Here is an 18,485-nt window from a genome sequence, read left to right on the forward strand (position 1 = left end):
AACAACAGAGAAGGAGCTGTATCTTGCAAAAGAAATGACTTGAAAAATTAACTTTAACGCAGTCGCATTCATTATCAAAACAATTACTCTTCTGCCCATTGCAATGTTATATTTTATATTCCGTAGCGTTAAAGGTGGTCCACACATTTCTATGCATTATATAACATTTTTATACATATTCTAAATGAATGAATTTTTTTTTTTAACCACACTTGTGGAGAACTTGAAGTTTTGAAGGTATTTAAATATATGTATCTTACACAAAAATATGCATGTTGTACAAAGCAAGTGTAATGATAAGGACATATTTGGTTTGATGCCATTCTCCTTCAAGAATATATCAAGGCTAGGGCACTACACTGAAAATGTTAATTGTTTAATGCATAATAAAGGTGTCAACAGATATGAATTTCAGTTTCTTTTTTCATTAAAGTCATTCGTTTTTAATAATTAAACTTTACATTTCTGCCACTTAGAACTGTTCAAAAAAGGAACAATTTAAAGTATCATGTTGAAAATATTCAGGCATGTTGACCTGTATTAGTGTCAACATTTTTCCACTAAAGTCCCGTTCTAGTGAGAGCAGTGAGGGACTGAGTGATCACTGAGCGGTCACTGAGCGGTCATATCCCCTAACACCTGCCACATCAACTGGCCCTAATCCCCAGCATACTGGAAGTCATCTGACTAGCAGTCTGGTGGGCCACTTCCCCTCAGTGGACGTTACTTCAAACACTGTGGCTCAGATATCACCAAAACCCCAAACAGTAACACTACACTCCCCATCATAACAACTCACACACAAAGACCCCCCTTCTTCCCCGCCTCCCAAAATGAGGGGAGAGGGCAGGAGGTAATAAGACTCTGTGTTTACATGTACACCATACCCTGATTACTTTAAATAGCCACATTAAATTTGCTGAATATCAAAATAAAAAGGTCCTCAATGGCAATAATTATTTACAAGAGAAGAAAAATGGAGGGACTTTTTTAGTGTTTTAGTTTAAATGGTGATGAACTTATAATCAAGCACGAATCGAGATGTTTAACTGCATCAACTGTGAGTTTAACATCAGCCTTAATCTGATGCTTCGGACAAACTAGCCTGCTGCTTTTTTATGACCATTCACTGCTATATGCTATGCACCTGCCCCCTTCGATCACGTGTATATACAACTCACACCTCAGAGTTCTCTGCCGGCATTAGAAACTGATATGCTTTTTTACAATGATCACAAATGGCCAAGCGATGCCTGATTGATTAACATGAAACAACGAAGAGGATTCTCGCCAAGACTCTGGGAACACCTCCGAGAATAATCTTTGGCTGATGAATTCTCTCCTCGCAACTGATCCACATTTGGTTCTTGATGAACATCTTTCAACTGATACAGCGAGCGCCATCCATTAGAAGAGCTAACATTTGCAATCATCTCACAAATTGTACAATACTCCACGGGCCATTAAACCAGCAGCCCATGATGATGTATGTGCGGTTGGCCAGAGACTGCATTTGAGCAAATCCATGACGGGCCACTTGAAATAAAGTGTTTAATTAAGCATTGTAAACCTCAGCTGGCAGCCTGGAAGAGCTGCAGGACAGTGTTCGACTGCGCTCTTGCAAAAACTAGCCCAGTGACACACTTTCACATCCTTACACAGGGGCACGCCACTGACTCAGGCTGTCACGCTGAGTCCTGCTGCAGTACACGCAGAGATCTGCACAATAAACTCACATGTGTGTGCGCGCACACAAAACACTGTCACGCATGCGCGCACACAAACACGCCATAGGGCTAGGAACACTCGCTACACTTTCTCGCTGGGGGTGAGAAGACAGGCATTCCTGCGTCTGGCCGAGGCCAGGAGTAGGGTGGAGGAGGGTGGGGGGGGGGGGGGTGTAACCGTGTAGTCCCAGTCACAAGATGTGTGCGGGGCACCTTGGAGTAGAGTGACATCAGTCATATCTGAGCCACTTGCCTCGTCACGACAAGGAGAGCTGTACTTGCGACATGCCATACCCCAAGGGGAAAGGTAGGGGTGACAGGGGAGGGGAAGAGAGGGGAGGAGAGGGGGGCAGGGGTGGGTGGGTGAGCCTGTCAAACACAATGCTCACTGACATTTGATTATTTATGCCCCGATTCAAGTTTTCCAGAGCAACATGTCCTTTCATAAATAACTGAACAGGAAGACTGGTGTGCCCTCATGTAATGGGACAGAGGGTGTCTGTACTCACACAACCCCCTGTACCAATGTTGTCGGTGTCACATCTATTTATAACTCTAATAATAGTGGTGCCAAGTGATGAAGTTAAGCTCATCGGTCTGCACGAGGGAGACTGCTCCGTGTGAACAGCAAAAGCCAATAAAACGGTTCACAAACTCTCTACTCTTGCAATCAACAAAACCAAGTCTGTTTCTCTTGCAAGTGTATTTTTGCACATTCTATTTCCAAACACCAAGTCTCTATCTCCCTCATGCGCTCGCTCTCTCTCTCTCTCTCTCTCCCTTTTAGAGACTTGTTTGCTGCATACTTGGAAGCCATGGCATGGAAAGTTTACTGTGGTGAGAGTTAAAAGGGAGCTTAATTACATTTTATTGGTGTGGACAGATTATCAAAACGAACAGAGCAGAAGAGTTTTCAACTCCTAATGGAGCTCTTGGATATCTGTGATTTTCCACTAAGTGATGGTAGAAACTGGAAATTCTGATCCCCGCACCGCCCAGTGAAGTAAACATCATCAACAAGTGATAAACTCTGGGCTGAGGACTCATCCCTCACTTGATGTTCACCACAGTCATTGTCTTTGAACTCTTTGTTCTGGACTAATGTATTATACACCACAGAGCGTCAAGATCTGAGAGCCAGCACTTGTGTCTCAGGCCACCCCCACCCCCAACTGCGCTCATGGGTGTCTCACTGAGAGCTAAGAGGAGTGCGAAGAAACACACCCCCCACAATGGCTGCAGTCGGGACACTGGTCAATAGGAGTTTTTTTTTCTTCTTCTATTTGAATGCTAATAGAGGTTAGTCAACATGTCTCCTTCCCGTGTCAAGTTGTCCCTAACATCCCACATATCCTCTCTGAAAACGGGCAAATTAGGATAACAGGAGGTGACGCAAACACACACTTAATACACAAACAAATCAAGCCACGACACACCACATTACACAGACACGCAATGCAGACTCTGGGCTCAAGGTGGAAAGATGCACCTGAAGAGGTCGTGAAGTTTACTGAGCAGCAGGGAAATGAGCGACTTCTGGCATTTGACTTGTCAGATGAAATGTTTCTCCTTTCAAAAAGATCAAGATTTTGCAGTATTAGAATGAAAGAGCCTGAATTATTAACAGAAATCCAATCAAAGAAACAATTTGAACTAAAACTCACTTTTCTGGCTACATACACCACATTCTGTTCCCTGTTTTAAGTAGGATACTTAAACAGTATCCTTTTGTCACTTGTTTTTACTTTCTATGCTGGATATTTAGTTCACAGACAAAAATCAGGAATTTGCCAAATCATCTCTTTAATCCAGTTGGTGTTGGCCTGAAGTATTTGAAAGCCAGATTAGGTATCATCTTTGCCCCACATGATATTCAGAGGGTTTCTACTGAAAAGCCTAGAACATCATTGACAAGCAGTTACAGAAAATTACTCTGATGGCTGTACAGAATAACAATTAAGAAGAGAAGAAACCCTCGTTGATTTTTAGTGGTTTATATTTTTAGCAGCAGCTACCTGTGTACACAGCACATTAGATAAGATTAGATTACTTAAGATTAGATAAGAAAACTTAAAAATTCGTGCATCAAAATATTTAAGAGCCCATTCTAAATTTTAAACCATAATATAAAACAGGATTATATAATTAATACTATGAAAAGTGGGAATATTTAGGAACTTTCCAGAAAAATTATTAATACAAGCCTATATTTTAGACTGCTAAAGCAACACACTACAAAGGAGAATCTAACAGAGAAAATGAAACTTTCAGAATTGAAAAAAAAATTAGCACCCTCACCTACTCCTCAGTGTTTTTGCAACAGGTTTATTTGTACTGCTTTTATGTTTTACTTCATTTCATTACTTCATTTCTACTTCATTTCATCGGTGTGTATGAGCGTGGCTTTAAGAGTAGACTGGAAACACACCAAAGCTCAGGTGCATCTGTATTTTAAGGTTTGCATAAATTAACATTACATAGCTCTATATACAGATTATCATATGTAATGTTACTGAAACAAGGACAAGCGATAAAACATCTCCGACACTATTTTTTCATAGTCACTATTTAGAAAGATAATCGGCTGAAGTATGTTATTTGCCCCCTGTTTGTATTTTCATGACTGTGTGGTCTTTTAAGAGGCAATGGTTTATCTGATTTAGGTTGTTCATGCGCAGCGACGCCACACTACGAAATGCAAAATGGCCACATGGTCGTAGTAACCTTCAGCTCTGGTCCCTGGATTCATCCTCTGCTTTTCTGGATGCTCACTGTGAGGATCATGGCGACATGTGCCTTGTATCTTTCTCTGTTTCTAAATAAACATCGCTGGTTCATCAAATGAGGGGATATTGTTTAGAATGAGGTAGATTTTTTCTGTTAAATGTGTTCACCTACTGACGGCAACTGTACCACATGGTCCTCCTCAGCTAATATAAGTAACAGGCGCACGTCGGTGTGCTATAGGCTCAATAGGTTTGTCGTATTGGAGTCCTGATATAATAGGTATTCCCCTTATTTAAGTGTTAAAGAAAATATAAAAAAATAAACACATTTTAAACATTTTCACATTATTCCCCACCTGTCAGCAAATACAGCTTCACAAGAGGTTAAACTAGGCTACCAAGAAGCATTTATATATGGAGGCCTCCCCCCCGTATTTAACCAGTAAACTTAAACAAAATATTACAATATATACTTACTCTCTCCATATGTGGACCAAATGCAGATAGTGGAGACAGACAGCATCAGACCCCAAAACAAGGTCGGGCTACCCATCGGTGAGTCAGATCTCATGTTCCTGAGCATTATTCTCCTCTTAAGAAAATAAAAAATAAAAAAAAGGCAGGGACAAAAGTGAAAGAAAAAGAAGGATGTACACAGCAGCTTCTAAAAAAGGAGCCTTAATATGAAAAAAATGGGTGAAAATATAAACGTGTCTGTAGCCCAGGAGGCTACTCTGTGGTAGCCTGCGAATGCGTGGCTGCTTGTCCACTAAGATTTGATCTATAAAAAAATCGAAATAAATGTGTAGAAATTGTGATGACAAGGGAATTTCTTTGAAGAAGAAAAAAATCACTAAAACAGTCTGCTATTTTTGCCGATCACAGGATACTCTGACGCCGGCTGGTATGGCACACATGCCAGTGATTTTACTGGATAAATGATGGTAATCCCCATCTTCAGTCTCCATCTCTTGAAAACAGCAGTGCGCGTACAGTGCGATCAGGCCCCGGTAATAATAACAATGAAAATATCTGACTAAATGTTATTATTAGTCGCCTCTGCCACCATAATAAATTAACGCCAGTGTCGCTCGCAAGAATCCCCCCCTCGTGTGAATGGCTGTGTATGAGGGGAAGAGGAGGAGGAGGAGAGGGGTGGCAGAAAACACGTCCAGATCCACAGGGGTGGTGGCTGGGAGGTTGAAAAATGAATGAAAAACCTTTTTTTCTGCCTATGCCATTCAGCCAGTACAGGCTCTCGATCCCGCACCAAGCAGCCCTGGCCCCGCAGACAGAAGTCGTTCTTTTTTTTTCCAAAACCAATTTTCCAGCTCCTCGGGTCGGACTTATCTCTGCCGTCAGTCGGGATTTGCAGCTGAAAGAAAATACCAGACTTGTGCCACGCAAGAGAATGGGTCTCCAGCTCTCCAGCTAGACGACCTCGGCTAGGGTGGGAGGGAGAATATGTCCAAGGAGTTGCCTCTTTTAAAAAAAAAAAAAAAAAAAAAAAAGCGCGTTTCTTGTTTCGCCTTTATCCTCGCAAAAACAGGTAACAAAACGGAGAAGACAAAAACTCCCGTTACGCGTATATCCAAGGGGAAAGGGGGGCCACTGAAATCGTACGGTTTGCCCTCGGTTGAAGCAGGCTGTGGGTCTCCGCTCCTCCGTGGAATCTCTGCTGTAAACAAGAGTCGGCTTCTCTCACACAGAAACACATAGTGCTACGGATAAGGTGGCCGGGGAGGAGGCTGGAAAACCCGGAGTGGATTCGGAGCCACGGATTCTCGGAACCCACGACAGCCCAAACAGGACGCGCACAAAAACGGGCACACACACACACACACACACACCCAACAGGGTGTCTCTGGAGGCATGAAGAGGTTTAGAATGTGCTGGTATAGTTTTCAGGCTTCCTAGTTACTGTGAGTATACCTTTAGCTGACACACATCAGTCTTAATTTTGCTGAGGACCCCTGGATGAATCCCATTTTTAAAGCATATTTGGTGGAAGAGATAAGGAATGACTGTAAAATTTATCACAGTTTCTGTCTGTATCTCCTCACTCATTTGAGTTATTAAATCAGTGGTTCCCAACCTAAGGGCCGGGACCCACACAAGGGGTCGCAAGAGGATTACCAGGGGGCCCCAGTTTCACCAAATGTGCAAACGTTTGAACTGAAATCTACAACACGAGATACTTTCTTCTCACATTCATGAGATGACACATTTCATCAGTTAAAACAAATAGCACACATTATCTGCGATCTGCGCACAAGCATGAGATCAGATATGGCATTACCGGCAGAACTCACAAATTCTGCAATTTGTGAGTGTCAATCATTTGTGAACCAGAGGCTGCCACCACCCGTAATCTGCGTTTAAGCAAATCGTAAATCATTTGTGTGAAATTGGCCCCAGGTAGCAATGAAGAAAATGAATTCTAATACGCACTCTCTGGTGTGACGTGAGGGGCCCCAAAGGCACCATGTGAGGCAGTGACTAGGTTTGGATATACTTGGCTCATTAAACAACATTTAAATGTAGTTTTAATATTATTTATATTTTTAGTCCATATTACATGGCCCATACTTTAAAGAGATTTGTGTTTTATTTAGTAAAGTGTCCACCACTCATTGACATACAGCAGACTTATACAGTGTTGGTATTTCAATACTGTTTGGTGTCAGGGACTCTGGGGAAAAATGTATTGGTGAAACATATAAGGGGCCAGTAGGGCCTTCCTAGCAAATTAATTAGTCTCCAGTCTTCCAAAAATGCTTACTAAAAGCCTGTCAGGACAGTGGAATTTTACCAAAAAGTAGCTGAGGTAAACTATGGGTGCAAAATCCAACAATTCTATCCAGAACATACTATCTGTGATTAATTTCTTCCAAGGCTGTTCACTGTTGACTGAATAACTTTGTGTCTGAGAGAGGTAAATGATTACATTGTTTAAAATGAATGTGAGAGTGTAACTCTAAAGAATTTGAACTCGCTTTGTTGTCCACATACAGCGTTACTCATTGTCCTTTCAAATGAACTCCTTAATCGTCTTATTTCTTAATCATTTGACAGAAAGAAAAATACTCAACAAGATTTCAGTTTGAACTGGAGATTTTTTGTTGATGTGAGACACAGACACTGAAGCTAAGCAGGGGACAAAATAAGCAACAAATCCCTTGAATGAATGAACAGGATTAATGTTTCTGTTAAACTACTTACTTTCAAAACTCCATATATGTCCTTGTTGCAAATAATTAACAGCTTTGCCTGGAATAAAATCTGTTTTGACATTATCTCAAATTGGGACTTTTTCAGTAAGCTATATACAATTCTTCATTCATTCTGTTATTCTAATGGTGTTTTAACAACCATTATTATTTATTCTTTTTTACTATAAAATAACTATTAAGTTACTACAGTATACAGTTTAAAATAATTACACCTCTTTTTCCCTATTTCTTTAAAAAAAAAAAAGAGAGAGAGAGAGAGAGAGAGATTATAGGACTTTTTGCCTCTGGAGTGAAAAGGAGCACGGCCAGAACTTCCATACCATGAAGTCTATTTTGTGCACTGGAGCTGTACCATAGGTTACACTCAAACCATCGTCACAGGCCCAGAGTAAAATCTGACATGGATTTTTACACAAGGGAGGACTGCCAGCACTGCCTTTATCGTTCATTCATCCCATACGCACAGCAGAGACGGCGCAGTGTGAGATGGGCGTCGCTATTCGTTCTGAAACTCGTTTGATCCTGAATGCAGGTTTATAATGTCACCGTCAGAAAGATCACATTTTAACAGGTTAAACTGGTGACCACAAAACTTTTCACTGTGAGATCATTACAAATTTCAAATTATTTTTTGAGCGTTTTTGATTCTTAACCCTCAAAGTCACGTTAAAGCACAATTTTTTAAACTTTTTTTCTTCAACATTTTACTGTCAAATCGACTTTTAAAATTGTGATTGTAATTAACTTACATTTCAATCGGGAAATTAATGCAGTGTTACGATTCTGACAAAACCATGACAAATATTTATTCTCCTGACAAGCACATCCTTTATATTAGTAATGTATTAGTGAATTTAAAACACAGAAAGACGAAATGTCCACATATTCGTTTCGTATATTACTTTCGTTTTGAATGTTGCCAGAAAATATATCAGAGAAGCATTATGTTAATTCAGACGAGGCCTTTTATTTGTTCATTTACATTAAACGTTTTTGAAGCTGAATTTCAAATACGATAAATACATGTGCAAAGACGAAAGCAGCGTGTAAATGGAGCGAATAGCTGGTGTTTGGTACATAATTTATGCGGTAAGAATGAAAAAAAAAACTCTAGTTAAACTTGGGTTAGGTAATACTCACGTATAAGATTTAAAGTCATCAGTCTACTGGTCTGTTGTTGGGGTGAAATGAGCTGCCAAGTAAGTGTAAAAGACTAGACTGCATCTTCCCTCGTGCTAAAAATGGATGCAAACTCAAAGGCACCATTTTTTATCTTTATTTATTTATATTTTCGAACAGCAGTTTTGTATAATATATATATTTTTTCTTCTTTTTTCTAAAAAAAAATCTCACCTCTTGAGGAGTCATCCTGGTTCAGGCTGTTTAGGTCCTTTCAGTGTTTCGGTGTCGCCCTCTGCTGCTGCAACTGCTGCACTGCAGCTGCATTGTAGTTAAAATATACTGCATGTAAAAGATTATTGTAGCAAAAAGACTGATCATTGCTGTAAAGGCAACAACGGCGAATTCTTTTAGGTGGTGTAACTGAAATCTGTATTTACAAAAGTTTGTTTAGGTAAAGTGGCAAAAGTTGTGTTGGCACTCTATGCACAGTAATTTAAATAACATTCACAGTATGTGGCTTGTGCTCTGGTACAAGTATTTCTTTGTCTTCTCTCTCTTTCACACACAAGCACACAAAAAGAAACTGATTCAATCAGATGCAAAGATCAGAGACATATATCTTTTTTATGCACACTTGCAATCAAAAAACATCTAAAAATGATAAGAATAATTCTATATCTTTATGGTCCTTCAATGGTGATCCCTTTAAATGTAAAATAATAACAAACACTTCTACCAGCAGGCGCCTCCTGCTAAACAATTTGTTTCTGAGGAACACTCAACCTCAACGTCTCAAGTATTGCATCTCCAATAGCTTTGTCTCCTGAGTGTTTAAGGAGAAAAAACTGCTTCTTAGAAGGTAATGAATGATTACACACATTAAATAACACAATCTGGGTACAGTTTAACTTACTGAAGGTTTGAGGGGAGACTTGATTGAGAAACTATTAAAGAGTTTGTGTTACATGTGATAAGCAACTAAAGAAATGGGTTCATTTTCAGAGGATTACGACTGTATGAAAAAGTGAATTCTAACATTAAAGGTGCTATATGTAAATTTTTGCTATTACTGCATAGCCACTGTTAGCATTAACTGTGGTTTACTTACCAAGACTTTCAGCCATTATTTTGTTTACAAGACAAGTGGTTAGAATACACCCACTGGGCAGTGCTACTTCTTAATCCTTTCATGTTGGACTGAGAGCAGACTGGATGCTACAGCGACTCACTATCGCAAAGCAGTATTATGAGACAGGATGGGCTGTGGCTAGCCGGTTAGCATGCTAACTTCAGTAGCAGAAAAGAAGTGAGAGAAATAGATGCAAAACAAAGTTGCAACTGACGTTGCTATCCACCACTAGAGACAGGTGTTGGTGAAGGAAATTAAGTATGATGCTGAACTCACAATGTATCTTCTAGACTGGTAAGTTAACAGCTATTAATGCTAATGGTGGCTATGTGCCAATAGCAAAAAATGTATTTATAGCACCTTTAAGATCAGGTCCTCATATGTGGCCTTCATTCTGTTCTAGGAGACACCAAGTCTCAACTGCCCCCCTGAATCAGTCTCCATATACTGCTGGTCAGAGGTTTGTGCGTATAAAGCATATATAAATCAGTATTAAACACGTGTATCTACAGTACATGTAGGATTGTGCATAAGGAGTCTGTGCAGAGAAGAATGTTGGTAGGAATTTGCATAAAAAGAGGTTTAAGTATACTTTGGCTGAGGTTGTACTGAAGTTAAGCCTAGAATTTTGTATTAAGAATACTGCTCTTTTCCTCATGAGGAACAGGTACTTCCTCCACCTCTGCTTCTTTTCTCTCTTCAAAAACCCCCAGTAAATCCCATGAATGAGGAATTAGTTGGTGACAGAAGCCTAGATCCACCAGCCAGGATACTGTAATAACACATATCGCAGAGGAAAGCATGGACACAGTCCTGTGGGGAAAATACTGTGTGATGACTCCGTTTTCCTCCTTCCAGCCAGGATACAGTAGGAGAGGAGGGATCCCAAGTGACGGCTCCCCGCTCACCAAACGCAACAGCAGCCCAGCTACGTAGCCGCTGATAGCGCCGTAGGTATTAGCACAGCGCAAGTGCAGCACACAGACGAGCTGTGGGAAGATCAAGCAGTACAGGAGGTCACCGCTTACCAGCCAGAAGGCAAACACGCTGTCACCACCAAAGGCCAGGCCTGTGCCTGCCAGGCCCACCAGCAGCAAGCTAACACGGATCACCCACTGCAGCTCCTGCTCTGAGGCCTGCAGGAAGAAAGAAGAGAGGGACAATAAAAATTGAGTTACTTTGCTCAATACTGAACCAAATACACACAAACACACACACACACCCCCACACACCTGCTTCCTCAAAGTCGTCTTGTAAATGTTTTGTGTAAACATGGATGCTGAGGACAGCAGCACAGAGTCCATGGAGGACATAACTGCTGCTGCCACAGAACCAATGCCTAACACTGATACCCAGGTGGGTGTGAGGTATTGCAGGACCAGCGGCAGGATCTTCCCTGCCTCCCCTCGTTCAAAAGGAGGGGGTAGACCATACGCTGTCTGGTTCCAGTCTTAGAGAAAAGGAAAGGAAGTGAGAGGAGGGGATATAGAGGTAGAGAAAGAGACAGACAGGTGCGAGAGGAAAAGAAATAATGGGAGGGGAAGAAATGTTTTAAGATTATGGTGATGGTGTCCAAAAAAAAAGAAAGAAAGAAAAAAAACAAAAAACAAAACTCAAGCATTGGAGAGAAGGAAGCAAACTGTTTGAAAACAGACATACATTATGTCCCACCATTATCAGTATGATATACTAAAAATAAAGTTATGCGAATGCTCACAGTAACTTTTCACACACACATACAAATGCAACCAAGATTATATCACCCCACACCATTTATCATGATAATGGGGACTAACTGTTAGAATATGCTGTGTAAATGAACATAGTACACAAACGCACCTGTGTGTTTACATTAATGTGTACCTGCAGTGGCAGCCACTGCTCCAATGATCACTGAGGGGACTCCCATAATAAAAACTGTCCCGGCAGCAGCAAAGCAGGTGACCTGAGCCTGAGCAGAGGAGGCTGCAGAGAGGATCCTCTGGTACAGTGCTTGATAAGCCAGCCCCCCTAAAGCCTACAACACACACACACACATGCACAAAAAACACAAGCGTTGTCAGTGAACAACTTTGCAAATCATGTAGTTCACCTAACAGACCTTTCACACAGCAGCAGACAGTTTGATTGATCAAACATAGATGTATCTAATAACATGAATAATGGATGTATTATGTCTTGAGTTCCATTTAGCTGCTTCAGTTTCAGGGTCTTGGTGCTGTTCATGCTGGCTCACTGTCATGACTCACTGGAGCACTTGAATGGAACAGAGCGATCATTGTTATTACAAATACCGGTACTTTTTCCTACTGTGACAAGTCAACATGTCTGTTGTGAAAAAGGTCTGTTAACTAGAGTTAGATTTTCTATTTGAGAACAGCTGTTTTTACTTTTGCAATTTACTTTTACACAAATAATACCATGACATTCACATTTTCAATATCACCTTCCACCTGACTAGAGCTGTGATTAACCAGCTGCCAGCTGATACAAAGACATCTGACATAAGTTATGACAAGTCATACAGTCCAATGCTAAAAATGGTGTTGTACATAAATAACTCTGATGCATAACATGTTGGGTTGTGCATCAGAGCTGCAATGGATTGGAATGAATTACAGGCTTTTCTGAATGTATGGGAAACCCATACTAGAGATACACTATGTGGCTGCATGTATGCAGTGTGCTTCAGTCACCTTCCTCCATTACACACACAGTGATAGAAAATATAATTTAAAGTCTAACCAATAACAGCATCTCATCTGCCCATTTTCCGGCATTTGCCAGCTCCAGCTCTCCTAGCCACGAGTGGCTATTTGTTTGGTTGAGATGGGCTGTTGGTGAGTTGTCAGTAACTGCAGGACTGAGTGCCAAAAAGGGAATACAGAGCCACTGAAACAGAAAAAAACAGAAAAAAACAGCAGTTATAGCAAAACCGAGGACAAGCCAGCTATTACTCAAATTTCATTATGAATCTATTTATCTATCTTGTAAAAGTCCAACTGTTTTTGTTGCCATCCCTCCACCCTCCTCCCTCTCTCTTCTCAGTCATTTCTGTCACTTACTACTTATTGCACCCATCCTCTATATTTCTCTCCCTCTGTGCATCCTCTGTTTCTTACCATGCTGACAAAGATGAAGGAGAGCTGGATGATATCAGTATATGCAACAGAGTAGAGACCCCCTAGAAATGTATAGGTGATGGAGACAGCTGCCGAGATAACGATGGAGAGGGCAGACGACAACCCAAGAATTATGCTCATCGTTCCTCCTGGATGTCAAACAGAAAATTCAACAGTAAACACAAATGTAATGTGGCAGATTATCGCAGAACCACAGTATTACGATTTCATTTTAAAGTTGTCACTTATTTACAAAGTCTTACTCACCCAGGGCAGCAAGGATGCAGGCAACCCACAAAATATCACTGACCAAAGCAGGGAGCAATAGTGTTGCGGTGAACATGTTGCCATAGCGATGCTGAAACGGGTCCAACATGGTCACGTAGCGCTTCGATCTCATAGGTTTCGCAAAAAATAGTCCTCCTTAATGTACATAGAGTATACAAAGAAAACAAACCAACTGTTCAGTCATGAAAATAATTTGATGGTTTAAAGTTTCGGATGAAATGATTAGTAAATTAATTGATTAGTTGTTAAAAAGAAAATAATAGCATGTCATTTTTTAAGCAACAACAGCAACAATTCATTGGTTGCAGATAAAGTGGAAAGTTTTATAACTGTCTGTAGGTGTTGTGATGGTAATCTCATAATCTGCTGAAGAATTTTCAGGAGACCCAGATGTCTTAAAGCTGAAGGATTTCTTGAAGCGAGAGAACTGAGATGAGCAATGCTTGTTAACACTGTGTAATACCACCTAATTCTGAAGGGAGTCTTCCTGGCAGGGCAATTTTAAAGTACGAATTCACATAACACCCACTACATGTCCAAATATGAATATTATTCATGGTACCACATCACATACATACATGTGTGAAGATTCTATCGGGTATTTAACCCTAAACATTAACTTATTTGAACCGAAGTCACATTGTAGATTCTCTGTAACACATAAATCCTCCTCACAAAGGATGTGTGTAAATCATGACTCTGAGGGGTGTTATGTTAAGGCTATTTAGTCCATCCACCGGAGGCTCTATCTTGTCCTATCTCTGAGAGTCTGTGTTACGGTATCTGCCATGGGAAAATTCCAAATATTTTGCACCATAAGATGGCTTGATATACGTTATATTCCATGCACTGGATAAATCACGTGCTGTGAGTTATTAGTCATGGTTATAGTATCTGCTGCTTTATAGTTTCTGCTGCCAACTTGAACGAGTGCACGACCTGCACAGTAACTTGCACGTGCATCCTAGCATCTCTCTCTCTTACAGGGCAAACACAGGAAAATGAATTCAATGATGAAAAACTCTTTGGATTATTCATCAGTCTTGAAGGTCAAAAACCATTTTGTGCTGTACATGGGTGCAATAATGGGAAACAAAACTATGTTTTCTTTCTTTATCGATGGACAACATGTGAAGAATCAAAATTAGTTCTACTGAACTCTGCCTAAGTCTCAGTCAACTACTGTATATTTGGGTGTACCTTGCATCTTGTCCAGTGCATGCTAGGATAGGTTAAAGCCCACAACAGTGGTAAGCAGGTAAACAGTATGAGAGGATGAAATCTTGTGCTTAGCTCTAGATGCACCTCTGCTGAATGCAGAGTTACTGAAGCTCTTTAAAGATAGCTCTATTACAGGTCCCACCTAATCTGACATCTGCTTCATCAGATCTTTTTTGTGATGGTTCTTTAGATTAGTCAGACGTCCTATCAGCACTGTGTGCAGTTATGGCACACAGTGTCTGCCAGAAATATTCATTTTCTGACATAATCTCAGGTTGCCTATATGACATATCTCTGTAATTTCAGTTCAATGTGTGTGTGACGCCTTGGTCGTCAAACATGTCATTTAGTGTTTAGTGTGCAAATCGCATTAATTTCTAGGAATCTATGCCCTGTAAATTGTTTCTGCATGACGTCTGGTGTCTTCTTGACTAAACTATTGTTAAAGACTGTCAGCAAAAACTACGCCACACCCGTGCACACGCACATACACACACGCATACAAGCACGTGAGCTATCACATCCTGTGACACTTGAGTATGCAAGGCTGAAAATACATCAGCAGGGTGCTACTACTTAGACAAACCAAGAAAAAGCTCAAATGTCAGAGACATTTTAGGAGCAGTTCAGTAATCATGTTTGTCACTTGTAACTTTTATGCCATAACTGTGACCTCTTCTTCTTCTGTACGGCATTAAACAGAGGCCTCATGGGTTTCAACTACTTACCCAAAAGAAAATTGATAAGATATGCAGGAGGTCCCATAGCCCAAATAAGACCTTGCGTAGGAGAATAAACAGCCTCAGCAGTTCCCATAATATATCCTCCACCGACCCATGTTGCTAAAAACAAAGCGAGAGAAAATAAGTGAATGCAGGGGTAACGAAACAGAGAAAAAGGAGCACAGAACACACCCAATGAGGAACACTTATCAAATAGTGCTAAATGGTAGGCATGAAAAGAAAGCTTCTACCTGTCATGGTGAAAACCCCGACTAGGACATTGATGTTCCGGTCACCGATGATGGTAACTTCGCTCTTGCTTCCAGCACATGTCTTCTCCACTTTCTTGGATTTCCAAGATGCCCAGACTCCAATTATAAGGATGACAATATAAAAAACCACCACGGCCACCAGTCCAGGGACATCCACTGCCATGATTGTCTGGTTACACAATGCACAGTTCATCAATTGCACTGACATACAGTATATCATGTAAAGCACAACAAGTTCACATAAGTATAAACAAAGAAGTGGCTGTTTTAGTTTAACAGGAGTCAGAGGCTATGCTGAAAGCTCCAATGAGAGTTAGTGCTATGGTCTAAGCACCACTGCACAGAGCGATAAGCCCTTTTTGGACAAATAAGTCTCAACTTGACCTCGGCAGCCTGTGAATGGGCACTGTCAGGGCCTCTCCCACTCATCTGCTATACAGTACACATATTGTACAATCACTAGCTGTACAACTTCCTCCATCTAAGTGTCAGCAAAGCATTAATGCAGTCTGGCTCTCATTTGTAAAACCAGGTTTCATTGTAAATTATAGGTCCACAATTTCCTTGCAAGGTTATTGGCAGCTTCTTTGACAGAGCTTTGTAATCTAGTACTAATTATAGGGAAAAAAGTTCTGAGATGTTTAAGTTTGAGTTCACTTCAGTTGTTTATTTCCAGAAGAATCTCCTTCAATTAAAAAAGTTTTGTAGAAAATATTGTTGAGCAGTTAACTATAAAATCTAAATAATTAAAAACTGTCATTACTAAAGTGATTTAATTGTAATTCCACTTAGCTGGCTTAGTTTTTTTTTTTTTTACTCACTTTGTATCCTCTTCTTTTCAAAGATTGCCAGTGTAGTGTAGTTAATCAGAAATGTACTATATGCTTTTAAGTTTGTTAATGATAGTTAGTCCTTAACTAATGTTTTGTTTCATGGGAAAGTATAAACACCAGAAGGGTTTGCCATTGTAAAATATGCAGAACTTCTGTAATAGCATAATCAGTAACCAATCTTGGTAAAATCCTCATTATATCCGTCATTATTTATTGATCCAAATTCCTCCGTATGAGTTATCACCAAGCTATAAGGTTATATTTTCTCATATTTGTGCACATTTATCATCAGCTACATCAGGGTGCTCTGACTGCGATAGGCCAAATTAACAGTTTTACAATCACTCAGACCTTACATAAAACAGCAATTCCTCAATGTAAAAATAATCTATTACAAGAAAAAGCCCTGAATTAAAATTTCTGCAGTGCAAGTATCAATGCATTACCGACAAAATATACTACTTTAAGTATCAAAAGTACTCATTATGCAGGCTGAATGACCACTTTCCATAATATTGGATTATTTCTGGTATATTATTATGTAAGCCGTATTTAAATGCTGAAGCTTTTGGGGGGTGGAGCTGTTTCACCTGATACGCTGGTGGATGTATCAAGTAAAACAATATTACGTTATATTTTACGAGCTTAACGCGTTTTTTTATGTAACATAAGCAATAGAACTATATTTGTTTAGATGAAATGGAAAAACTGCACGTAACCTACATTCCACCACTGATTAAAACCAGTGTAACATATCTCCTTAGGCAGTTTACTCCACCAATGAGCAGGGAAAGTACATGGTATTAGTAATATAACCTAATATAACCCTAACCCATACATATATATATATATATATATATATATATATATATATATATATATATAGATATATATAATATATATATATATATATATATTGTTTTCATATTCATATATATATATATGAAAACGGCAGTTTTGAATGGTTTCCTAATGTTAATCCCTCTATAACCAACAATTTAAGCGCGCAGATCCCCTCGGAATCAACCTAAATCAACCACAAAATGTGTTCACAGAGAATTTCTCCATCATCTGAACGATGACTGTCATGTCTAACGCGTGTGCTACATTTAATCATGTTTCCCTCATAAATAAGATTATATAGCCTAGCACTGACGATCAGAGAAAGGGCAGACGCCACAGAGACGTATAATTCATCAGAACTCGAAATTATCAGTAGCTACACAGCGTTACATTTTGTGTGTGTGTGTGTGGTTATCAATGTATTTATCGGTTTTATCCCGTGTAAACAGATTCATGTATGAGCGCCTGTTCTCACTGTCAGGCTGAAAATAGAAGATAGCTGCATGCTAGACCCCCGATGGCAGCCCACATTTAGCTAACGTTGTGTTCCATGCGTTATAAAATGTGGGTAAAAAATTACCCAAATATTAACTCAGCCAAGTGAGTTGAATGAATCAAATTAAATGTATTTTAATTACACAATAACCATTCCGTTTTTTTCTTTCTTTTCAGCCAGCAAATATCAAAGGATGAAACAAGAGTAGCTGTAAATTGTACTCCCATGTGGTGGCTAACGTAACGTACCTTTCTACAGAGTCGATGTCCTTTCTTCTACACATCTGCTGCCTCCGCTGAGGTACTGTCTTGTAATGCATAAACCCTGCTGGACACTTCTTCTCTATTGTTGTCTCCGCTGAAACCCGACTCCAGGGGTCGCGTTCAGAGCTGTCACAACGTACGGAAACGTTTTTAAACAGCAGTGGAGACATTTTTTTCCTTTGGATGTGCTGTTGCAAACACTTGATGTTTCCTGCGACACTGTCGCCTTCAAGTAACATTTAGACGACACCCACATTGGAAGCGCGGCTGTAAATGTGAACACAATTTAAATTCAGCTGTGAAATGTTGCAAACCGGCGTAGATGAAACGTTTCCACTTGAACGCAGCCCGAGCCAGAGGCCGTAATAAATGAGAGCGTTATCTCTCGCTGATAATGAATACTTAAAAGAAAAAGATAATAAAGAAGATAGTGATCACACGCACGTGGTCCCCACCGCCATGTGGAAAAACACCATCTTATCCAGTTT

The 18,485-nt window shown here is 40.0% G+C and overlaps 2 protein-coding genes across 3 annotated transcripts in view; both read right to left on the minus strand.

Moving 5' to 3' along the window:
• Positions 1-6,172, minus strand: part of igf1ra (insulin-like growth factor 1a receptor) — a 76,043-nt gene extending 69,871 nt beyond the window's left edge. The window contains exon 1 of one of the 2 annotated variants that reach the window (XM_018664015.2): positions 4,931-6,171. In XM_018664015.2, the coding sequence (XP_018519531.1) occupies positions 4,931-5,036 (106 nt within the window). In that variant the 5' untranslated portion in view covers positions 5,037-6,171. Of the gene's footprint in view, positions 1-4,930 lie in introns of both variants that reach the window. The other variant, XM_018664014.2, reaches the window with a different exon arrangement.
• Positions 6,173-8,633: 2,461 nt separating this feature from the next.
• On the minus strand, positions 8,634-18,453 carry LOC108875436 (high affinity choline transporter 1). The gene is made up of 9 exons (XM_018664399.2): positions 17,983-18,453; positions 15,542-15,731; positions 15,297-15,410; positions 13,327-13,482; positions 13,060-13,208; positions 12,683-12,829; positions 11,801-11,954; positions 11,170-11,387; positions 8,634-11,073 (listed from the first exon to the last, which is right to left on the minus strand). Exons 2-9 carry the CDS (start codon positions 15,723-15,725, stop codon positions 10,558-10,560), a joined length of 1,638 nt encoding a protein of 545 aa, XP_018519915.1. The 5' UTR covers positions 15,726-15,731; positions 17,983-18,453; the 3' UTR covers positions 8,634-10,557.
• Positions 18,454-18,485: the final 32 nt, after the last annotated feature.

The sequence above is a fragment of the Lates calcarifer genome, linkage group LG10, assembly GCF_001640805.2.
Source record: "Lates calcarifer isolate ASB-BC8 linkage group LG10, TLL_Latcal_v3, whole genome shotgun sequence".
Lineage (NCBI taxonomy): Eukaryota > Metazoa > Chordata > Actinopteri > Centropomidae > Lates > Lates calcarifer.

What these genes read in the sequence shown, in the direction of transcription:
- LOC108875436 (XM_018664399.2), bottom strand. Translation starts at nt 15,725, where the DNA reads ATGGCAGTGGATGTCCCTGGACTGGTGGCCGTGGTGGTTTTTTATATT. An exon ending in CGGGGTTTTCACCATGACAG is followed by an intron (nt 15,411 to 15,541) that starts GTAGAAGCTTTC and finishes CTTTGTTTTTAG; the next exon opens with CAACATGGGTCGGTGGAGGA. An exon ending in CCTTCATCTTTGTCAGCATG is followed by an intron (nt 12,830 to 13,059) that starts GTAAGAAACAGA and finishes TTTCTGTTTCAG; the next exon opens with TGGCTCTGTATTCCCTTTTT.